The sequence below is a fragment of the Suncus etruscus genome, chromosome 12, assembly GCF_024139225.1.
Source record: "Suncus etruscus isolate mSunEtr1 chromosome 12, mSunEtr1.pri.cur, whole genome shotgun sequence".
Lineage (NCBI taxonomy): Eukaryota > Metazoa > Chordata > Mammalia > Eulipotyphla > Soricidae > Suncus > Suncus etruscus.
The window spans coordinates 6,228,371-6,239,442 of NC_064859.1; the positions used below are offsets into that span (position 1 = coordinate 6,228,371).

At 36.0% G+C, this 11,072-nt stretch overlaps 1 protein-coding gene across 1 annotated transcript in view; it reads right to left on the bottom strand.

The window, feature by feature from the left end:
• Positions 1-9,118, bottom strand: part of ENPP3 (ectonucleotide pyrophosphatase/phosphodiesterase 3) — a 158,503-nt gene extending 149,385 nt beyond the window's left edge. Inside the window, exons 1-2 of the mRNA XM_049785172.1 lie at positions 9,053-9,118; positions 2,376-2,451 (exon numbers count right to left, since the gene is read on the bottom strand). Coding sequence (XP_049641129.1) covers positions 2,376-2,451; positions 9,053-9,118 — 142 coding nt within the window. The remainder of the gene's footprint in view (positions 1-2,375; positions 2,452-9,052) is intronic.
• Between the last annotated feature and the right edge of the window lie 1,954 nt (positions 9,119-11,072).

The following is an 11,072-nucleotide window of genomic DNA, read 5'->3' on the forward strand; positions in this document are numbered from 1 at the left end:
TATTAACTCTGTATAAATCCTTCACTCATTTCCTCCTACACTCAAAATGAAAGTCAAAGGCCATATTTTGACTTCCCAACTCTTCAAGATCTGGTTCCTCTATGGTTGACTTTATTCTAAAACTTTTCTTCCTCTAGTCAACTTAGTTCTAGTTCATTGAGCAACTTGTTATTCTTTAGATGGAGCTAGGCTTTTCACTTGCCATTTCCTCATTCCTGGGATAATCTTCTTCAAAATATCCCTGTCTCTCCCTTCCTTTTTTCAGATCTTGATACTTGCCATTTCTTTCAAAAATCACCCCTACACTTTCTTTACCTTGATTTAGTTTTACGCAATCCTATTTTAACTTTTACTGATTCCTTTATGTTGTTTATTGAATTTAGATTTAGATGTAATATAGAAATTGATTTATACTCACGTATTGTGTAATGGTTTAACACAAGGGCAATCATCTTGTCCCCAAGCCACCATTGTGCTTTTTGTCTTCCTTAAAACAAGCTCCATGAATAATCTTACAGATGTCCTGCATTTGTGACCAGTGATTGTCACTTTTCAAGATCAAGACTAGTGACAGGAACTTCCTTAAAGCTACAATCTCCAAAAATAATCTTTATTGATTAAAACTAACAGCAGAGCTTTTCTGATTACTAACTGCTAAAATAACCAATGATTTTCACCACATTTCCCACTATTGTGACGTTGTATCCTGCTAATCTGCTTGTGTACATCCACTCTAGGAGAATGTGTTCCACTCTTTAAATGGCTTGGAAAACTATGATTGAGGCTGCATGATTTGGGTCTGGGACCCCTTGAAACTGCTGGCTAATAAGACTTGAAACTTTTAAACATTTTCTAGGATTCTGAGTCTCTCTGTGTAATCCCATACCAATTGCTTATTTCTATTTTTTATTATTTCTCTCTATGCCAGATGGTGAGTTCTAGAAAGAATTTTGTTTTGCTTTTTAAGCACGGTTCACTAGTAGCAAGAGTGATGTTATATGTATTATATATGTAAAATATATGTTATATATTTATATATCATATATTTCTATATACAGAGAAGAAATATAGTCTCTAGTTTTTCTTTGCTTCTTTTTTATGATAGGGAAAAGTAAAGGTTTTTTCTAAACTATATTTCAAGCATGTGGAGTAGCTTAGCCAAGAGTTATATTAAAAAGAGAAGATGAGGGGCCGGGCGGTGGCGCTGGAGGTAAGGTGCCTGCCTTACCTGCGCTAGCCTAGGAGACGGACCGCGGTTCGATCCCCCGGCGTCCCATATGGTCCCCCAAGCCAGGAGCGACTTCTGAGCGCATAGCCAGGAGTAACCCCTGAGCGTCACCGGGTGTGGCCCAAAAAAACCAAAAAAAAAAAAAAAAAAAAAAAAAAAAAAAAGAGAAGATGATTCTACCTTCATGATATGATTCTCTACCTTCATGATATGGTGTAGGAATGGGGGCAGGATGTCCTGAGAATGGATTAATAAAGACATCTAAGGACAAGTGTATTAGAGCTGGAGAGATAGTGCAGCAAACAAAACACTTGCTTTGCTTGTGGCAGACCCATGTTAAATCCCTGGCATCCCATATGACACCCCCAAGCATTTCCAGGACGAATTCCTGAATAAATTAGTAAGGAGTAACCATGAGTATCATCAGGAGTTGCCCAAAAACCAAAACAATAGAAAAGGCCAACTGTATTATCAGATATGAATTGTTGGCCCTTTAGATTAAAAGGAAGTTTAGAATAGAGACTATGGTCCAGTGTCAAAGCCCTGAAAGAAGATAACACAAAGAAAAGGTAAACACCATGATGATATGACTCTCAAAGAGAATGGATGAAGATAAACAATAAAATCCAGAACTGACCATAACTAATACTCCTCACTACAATAGAGTTCCAGTAAACACAAGTAGGAGGAGAGAATATTAGTAGAACATTATTAAGGGAGAGATAAAACACTTGAAAGAAGAAAACACAAATTATCAGATGTTTACCAATAAGAGGAGGGAGGGAGTCAGAAGGAGGGGGTATGGAGACATTTCCTGGGAAGGAAACTGTGACCACTGTTAGTTTTACCAATTTCCAGTTTACATATTGGAAACTCTTATTAACATTGCTGCAAATTTAAAAAAATTGCTTATGAGAGATGCATGGGAACAAGTCATCCTTTTTCAGCCATGTGAGGATACAATAAAAAGAACACTGTTTGTGCACCAGATCAGGAATTAATTGTTAAATTTCTCTAAGAAGTTGAACCTCACCAGCATCAAATCTGTTGACACCAAGATATTGAACACTACAATTTTGGAAAGTTGAAAAATAAATATCATTTATGAGTTAAAAAAAATACTATGTTTGAAACATTAAGGGAATACCTTGCTTTTCTGGTTGTCTTAGTCCAAGACCCAAGCCTAGTCCAAGACTCACAATCACCAACAAGATAAGAAGAACCTATTATGAAAAAGAAAAGGGAAAGGGGAAACTTTACAATTAAAAAATACAACTAATAGAAATATAAAGATATATAACCACCCTTCATCAGTAAAAATTTTTCCACAGTTAATCATGAAACCAGATTCAACCATGATACACGTAGTTCATTCTAATGACCACACATTATTTTATTTTTTTCTTACTTTGATTTTTTAAAATAATTTTTATTGTTACCAATGTGAATTACAAGTCTTCCATAGTAATATTCATAGTAACATTGAATTAAGGATATTCCCACCACCAGTGTTGTCCTCCCTCCAACCCTGTTCCCAGCATCCCCCTTCATTGCCCCCCGGAGTGCTAGTATAACTGTGTGTAGCTTGTTGAAGATTGGGTATCGATTCTGTTGTTGACTTTGGGTTTGGTGTTTAAGTCTGATAATTTTTATTTATTTTATTTTGTTTTTGTTTTGTTTAGGGGCTATGCCTTAGTGGTCAGGAGTTAGTCTCAGTTTTATACAAAGTCTCAGTTTTATATAAAAGTAGGAATCACTCCTATTTTTATTGGGAGACCATGTGGGATATTGTGGAATCCAACCCACATTAGCCTTGTGAAAAGTAAGCATCCTACTTGTATATCCTACTTGTAACCTTGGTTCTGCTCACACATTCTTTAACAAAAATGAATATGAGAGGGGCCGGGCGGTGGCGCTAAAGGTAAGGTGCGCCTGCCTTGCCTGCGGTAGCCTTGGACGGACCACGGTTCGATCCCCCGGTGTCCCATATGGTCCCCCAAGCCAGGAGCAACTTCTGAGCGCATAGCCAGGAGTAACCCCTGAGCGTTACCGGGTGTGGCCCAAAAACCAAAAAAAAAAAAAAAAATGAATATGAGGAGAGGGAATTTCATTATAGATCTCTTCAAATTTAAATATGCTAAATCTAATCTTGGAGATCACTCCAAGTTGATGTAAAATAAGTATTAAATCATAGGAAATATTTATCTTTGCCTATTTTTTTTCAACTTGATAACTGTTCAAAGAACTTTTATCAAAACCATTTGAGAGCTGTAAAGTCATTAACTTCATTCCTAAGCCATAAGGTATCTTTCAAACCCAAATTCTATCTATGAAAGAACAATGAAAATATTTCACATGTAAAATCAGTGTCCAGGGGCCTGAGCGGTGGTGCAAGCGGCAGGTCATTTGCCTTTCATGCACTAACCTAGGATGGACAAAGGTTCAATCTTCCGGCATCCCATATGGTCCCCCAAGCCAGGAGCGATTTCTGAGTGCATAGCCAGGAGTAACCCCTGAGCAACACCGGGTGTGGCTCAAAAACCAAAAAAAAAAAAATCACAGTGTCCAAATAATTAACTGTCAAATAATCATCTTTGAAACACCACTCAGAGATAGAGTTACTTGGAAATCAGCTATGTAATCAGATATTGTGTGTGTCATCCATTATATCTATGCTGACAAAGCGTTCAGTAGTGGGTGGACTTTATGCTATGATTTGAATGAAAGTGGAACATAAAAAGAATTTTTACTATTAACCTTTTCCTCATCCAACAAGTCCTGATCATAGATCCTGAGTAATATATATTGTTATAAAGATTCTGAATGGATTAAAGAATTTCATTCATTACTTAGGAAACTATTTTTATAATGCCAACATCCTCAGATAGCAAACTGAAACAAAAACAGAACTGAGTTAACAAGAAGGTATGACAAGAGGGTTAAAGGTTGAAACTGTAGAAAAGGCCCAGTGAACAATACTGGAGAGATATTAGTAATTGGGCTGAATGTTATGGTAATATAGATTTTAAAGATTTATGAAATTGTACCTATAAACCTACACAATTTTGTAAACCAATCTTATCACAATAAAAATAACATAGTAAAACATATATTTCCACATCAAACTTTCTTAGATAATAAAAATATACTAAAGATCTTATTTGTTTCTTTATGTCATCCTGAAAATCAACTGGGAATTGGCTTACATAACATTTATAATACAAGCAAAGTTAATGAGAAAATACCTTAACAGAAAGATAGTACGAAGGGCAGGTCATTTGCCTTGCACACAGCCACCTCAAGTCTGATTCATGGCAGCCCATATGGCGCCCAACACACACCCTGAGCTCTGCCAGAATGATCCCTTAGCTGAGAGCCAGGAATAGGGGCCAAGCACTGCCATGTACGGACTAAAAGCAAAAATAAGAAAGAAAAAGAATATCTTAACATAATGAGAAAATAGTTCTCAGTGACACAGTGATAGCAGAGCGATAGAGCATTTGCCTTGCACGCTGCCCACACAGAAAAGACCTAGGTTTGATTCCCAGCATCCATATGGTTTCTGCCAAGAACAATTTCTGAGCACAGCGCCAGGAGTAACCCCTGAGCAACACTGGGTGCTGCCCAGACAAGAAAGAAAAGAAAGGGGAAAGAAAGAAAAAGAAGAAAGAAGAAACGAAAGAACAAGAGAGAAAGAATGAAAAAGGAAGGAAAGAAGGGAAGGGAAGGAACAGAAAAGAGGAGAAAAGAAAAGAAAAAAGAAAAGAAAAGAAAAGAAAAGAAAAGAAAAAAAGAAAAGAAAAGAAAAGAAAAGAAAAGAAAAGAAAAGAAAAGAAAAGAAAAGAAAAGAAAAGAAGAAAAGCCTCAGCCAGAGCAATAGTACAGCAGGTAGAGGATTTGCACACAGCCAACGTGGGTTTGATCCCTGGCATCCCACATGACCACTGACCATCACTAAGAGTGATTCCTGAGCTTAGACCCAGGAATAAACCTTGAGAATCACCAGGTGTGGCTGAAATTCCCTCACCCCTCAAAAATAGTGTCAAGTGACCTTTCAGATTCCCATTCCATGGTTTGAAACGAGCAAGTAAAGTCATTATATAATTAATACTGAATCTTTTATTATGGTGCTCTAAAATCTCAAGTAATTACTTTAGGAATACTACAGAGCAATAAAACAACACTGGGAAGTTGTCCTGTGGTAAAAATTCATGTGACACATACTTATACATTAATATATTGCAGTCTATATCTTTGTTGGAGACTGTTTGGAATAATTAAAAAGCCCTCTCACTAATCAAAATGAAGTTTCTGAAAATCTTAGCCAAAGTGCTTTTACAAGCTGCATGTGGCCTTCCTTGCCCTTGGATCCAAAGAAATAGAAATAGCCTAGAGCTAGGGATTACTAGGCTCCAAGATGTCCTTGTAAAGGCAGGGGTCAAAAGGCCCAAGCTGAGATTAGATTTTGTACTTTGTTGCTCAAAAATAATATAAATCTCTTGACTGATGATAATCTTATTAACCTTGGAAAATCAAGATGTTCCCGTGATGGGAGTAATCAAAACCAGGTAAACTTTCCATAATAAATTAATTAGGAACCATCATGACAAGGAGCTCATGTCAATATATTTAGAAACTAAGAGAAGAACCAATATCAAAGGTACAAATAAAAGGGCAAGGTTGGGGCCGGGCGGTGGCGCTGGAGGTAAGGTGCCTGCCTTGCCTGCGCTAGCCTAGGACGGACCGCAGTTCGATCCCCTGGCGTCCCATATGGTCCCCCAAGAAGCCAGGAGCAACTTCTGAGCACATAGCCAGGAGTAACCCCTGAGCGTCACAGGGTGTGGCCCAAAAACCAAAAAAAAAAAAAAAAAAAAAAGATGTTCCCGTGGAAAATTACAGCAATTCCTACTGTTCCCCACCCCTACTCTCTCTGTTTTGCATTGTCTATAAAAGGTCTAATTTTTCTTTTATTAAACGGACTCCTGATCGGACCCTCGTCTCAAGTCTCATTTCCCAGTCCCTCTTCTATTTCAGGCCAGATTCTTCTTCGAGAATTGCGAATTACTGACGTGGTCCCCAGCTTTACCCCAGGTTGGGGTCCCTGGAAGACCATATATCTTGTTTTTGTTCCTTTAGCCATTCAAACCTACTAGGAAAGGAAAATAAAGCTGCCTTTGGATTACTTTAAAATTTCTAATATTAAAATTTCAGGTTTGCTTCTTTAGAAATCTGTATTTATTCACATATGTAATATGTGAATACATATACATATATATGTAAATACATTCATTTTTCTACCTTGTACTTTGCATTTTTCATTAAATTCTTATGAGTAAGAAAGTTCATCTTTATTTTATATAATAAATTATTGTAAAATTTTGCTTCTAAATAGATTTCTTTTTTCTCTCCCCTCCTCACTTTTGGCTGATTGTTTGGGGGCTGCTTCTGATAGTGATTAAGAGAGTATTCAATGATGGATATTAAGCCCAGGACCTGACACATGCAAAACAAGTGTTCTATCACTAAGTCACATTCCTGAATAGATTCTTGATATTGAGGTCAATTAAATCTTAAAATTTCTTAATACAATTTACAAGTAAAGATGGCAATTATTTTAGATTCCAAAAATCACTGACAAAAGAGGCCAGAGAGATATTACAGCAGGTAAGTTGCTTGTCTTGCATGAAAGAAACCTAGGTTTAAAAACTGACATCCTATATGATCCACCGAACTCTGTCAGTGGTGATTCCTGAGAGTAGAGCCAGTAATAACTCCTCAGCATCATTAGGTGTAGCCCCCCCAATCAAAATTAAAAACATTGAATAAAGAATACTTGGTTTTATTCTGCTGAATAAAGACTAAATTTGACTGAATAAAGAAAAATCATAGCTAGGTTTTTAAATTAAAAGTTATTTAAAAATCGTGAATATTATAGTACTTTTTCAAATATAATTTTAAAATACTGAGCTCCCATTATATACTAATAAACCAATTAGACAAATAGAATAAGAGATGGAACTGGTACTTGCGCTTTGCTCCCAAGGTGTTAATAGGTGTCTAAATATAGTCCTATAATAAATATAGTATGTAACATAGGATCTAAAAGTAACCAGAAGAATAAGGGAGAGACTATCGTGTGTACTTTGTTACATTCTCTGAGATTAATGTGCATGCATATTGTTTCATTAATAAACTATGTGTACACATAGTGTTTCATTTTAGAAAAAATAGTGGTGACATTAAACTTGAAAATTTAGAGGAATGTTGTTTCAGGATATGTGCAAGAAATTATGCAATTGGGGCCGGGAGGTGGCGCAAGAGGTAAGGTGCCTGCCTTGCCTGCGCTAGCCTTGGACGGACCACGGTTCAATCCCCCGGTGTCCCATATGGTCCCCCAAGCCAGGAGCGACTTCTGAGCGCATAGCCAGGAGTAACCCCTGAGCATTACCGGGTGTGGCCCAAAAACCAAAAAAAAAAAAAAAAAAAAGAAATTATGCAATTGATTTTTGGCTTGAGGGAGTAATGTAAGAGCTACTAAGCAAAAATTTGAAATTATGGGGCTGGGTAGGTGGCGCTGGAGGTAAGGTGTCTGCCTTGCAAGCGCTAGCCAAGGAAGGACCTCGGTTCCATCCCCCGGCGTCCCATATGGTCCACCCAAGCCAGGGGCGATTTCTGAGCACATAGCCAGGAGTAACCCCTGAGCGTCAAACGGGTGTGGCCCAAAAACCAAAAAAAAAAAAAAAAAAAATTTGAAATTATGTTACAGCAACTCAACGAACTGACCCACTGGTAATTGGCTTACTTGGGCTGCTATTAGATATTAACTAATATAAACTATTGGCCATTAATTCGCTTGGAATTCTTGAGTGAGGACATAACTAGTAAATAAACCAATGGGGAAAAAATGAGGTGTCGTAAAAAGATAACTCAAGGGAGAACTGAAAGAACATTTATGAGTACTATGTATGCAAGATAAATCATTCTAGAATGAAGATAGAGAGAAAACTCTACAAAATGACAATTTCATGGCATCATGGAAGCAAGTAGAAAGTACAATAAAACATGAGAAATCAATAGTACAGTAAGTAATGTACTGCACTTGCACTTGGTCAACCTGGGTTTCATTTCTGGCATCTCCTAAGATCCTGCAAGGCCTCCAGGAGTGATCTCTGAGTGCAGATCAAAGAGTAAACTCAGAACACTACTGGGTGTGGCTAAAGCAAAACAAAACAAACAAAAACATACAAAAAATCGGATCAAGCTACTTTATTGATGAAAATGTGAAGATCCGGGGAATAAAGAAAAATAAAATCAAGTCAAGAAAGCTGCATTTTTAAAGAGATAAGTTTATCTTATAAACTTAAAATATTTATCTTATAATATTAAAAGTTTATCTTATAAACATATGAACATGAAATAAAAATAAATATAAAAATACAAAAGATACCATCTGTATGTAGGATTAAATAAAGTAGAACTGATAAAATTTCAAAAAAGAGAACAATTTAAATTTGCCACTTCTTAGTATTAAAATATTCATACAACGCAGAGTTGACTTGCAGTATAATCATAACAACACAAAATCACCGCAAAAACATGTCCCATTATGGATGCTGGCCTTTTAGATTAGTCATTAATTTGTCACTCCAATTTCTTAATCAAGTACAATTAAAATAATAACTTTGCATGGAAGTTGCCATAATGCATAAAATTAAATACAGTTACTTAAAACTTTAGATTTAAATAGGATCATAATAAGTAAATACAAATGGTTGCATTTAAATATTTGTAATGAATCTAAAATAATTCAAGATCTATACTTACAATACAAATTATTTTGTATTTTTTAACGGTGTTCTTAATAGGTTCTTCTGTTGATAAACTCAGCATATCCATTGCTCTGTTGGCTTGCATAAACCTGTTTTACTAGAACACAAGAGAAACCCTTCCTTTCTCTAGCACAGAAAAAGAAACTACATGAGTTACACAGCTGTGACTGCGTTTTTAAGTGTCTGGTAAGATCATAGCTCTTCAGTGATTGGGCAATCCAAAGAGAGAAAAAAAAAAAAAACAGCAATAACAATAGAGTCCAGAATTGCAAGTCCACTTTCAGTACATTGTAGGCAACTCTTTTTTTGTTTGTTTCTCATTGCAATTTATATTTCTTTATCAACCTGTAACAATAATAGAAAAATAAAATTTTAATGTAATATAATAATTTATCTTCTTTTGAAATAAACACAAAAGAGTTACATGCATTCCAGTTAGTTTCTACATTAGTATAAACTTCAAGCAACATTGGATATAAACATTTTGGAAGTTGAAAACTGACAGAGTAGGGGGTGGTGAGACAGTTACTCAGACAGGTTGCTTATCTTGCACATGGCTGACCCGGGTTTGATTACTCACATGCAATATAGTTCACCAGGAATGATCCTGAGACCCTGAGAGCAGAATCAGGAATATGCCCTGAGCACATGCTAGGGAGACCATGCAAAGGGCTAAAGCTCATGTGATGTTTGTCGTACTGTGGAAATTTCATACCTAGGTTTCCCTGAGGGTGACTGAGCCTTGCCACTGAAGCCATGAGATCTTCAGCTTCACTGAGCACTAAACTAACTGGGTTCCTCCTCCTCCAAAATCAAACAAACAAAAGAGAAACAGCATGAACCACAGTTGGGCCAACTAGGTAATTTGCCCTAAGTACAAAAAGGATATGAACACTGAGGAACTCAGCAAAAAAAAAAAAAAGAAAAGAAAAGAAAGAAAGAGTGAGAGAAAAAGAAAGAAGAAAGAAAGAAAGAAAGAAAGAAAGAAAGAAAGAAAGAAAGAAAGAAAGAAAGAAAGAAAGAAAGAAAGAAAGAAAGAAAGAAAGAAAGAAAAAGAAAGAAAAGAAAGAAGAGAGAGAGAGAGAGAGAGAGAGAAAGAAAGAAAGAAAGAAAGAAAGAAAGAAAGAAAGAAAGAAAGAAAAAGAAAGAAAGAAAGAAAGAAAGAAAGAAAGAGAAGAGAAGAGAGAGAGAAGAGAGGAGAGAGAAAGAAAGAAAGAAAAAGAAAGAAAGAAAGAAAGAAAGAGAAAGAAAGAAAGAAAGAAAGAAAGAAGAAAGAAAGAAAGAAAGAAAGAAAAGAGAAAAGAAAGAAAGAGAAGAAAGAGAAAGAAAGAAAGAAAGAAAGAAAAAGAAAGAAAGAAAGAAAGAAAGAAAGAAAGAAAGAAAGAAAGAAAGAAAGAAGAAAGAAAGAAAGAAAGAAAGAAAGAAAGAGAAAGAAAGAAAGAAAGAAAGAAAAAAGAAAGAAAGAAAGAAGAAAGAAAGAAAGAAAGAAAGAAAGAGAAAAAAGAGAGAAAGAAAGAAAGAAAGAAAGAAGAGAGAGAGAGAGAGAAGAAAGAAAGAAAGAAGAAAGAAGAAAGAAAGAAAGAAAGAAGAAAGAAAGAAGAAAAAGAAAGAAAGAAAGAAAGAAAGAAAGAAAGAAAGAAAGAAAGAAGAAAGAAAGAAAGAAAGAAAGAAAGAAAGAAAGAAAGAGAGAAAACATGTCAGTCTAGTTATCAGTTATAAAGCTTCAAAATCTAATTTTGATATGTATTCTACAGAAATTTCCTCTTTCCTTTATATTTTTACCATGATACAGAAACATTAAGCTCTCCTTAAATGGGGGTCTGGAAATGGGTTTGAATTTCATTTCTAGGTAACACTAATCAAGGTGCTCTTAGGTGAATAATCAAGCTACTTAGCTGTAAAATTTATCCAGAATGGGTGGGGCTTAAATCCCTGTCCTTCGGGCTTGGGAGGGTCTCTCTCCCTTCCTGGAGCAGGATTTTTAGCAGCAATGGGTGGGCAGCTGGCAGGCCTTC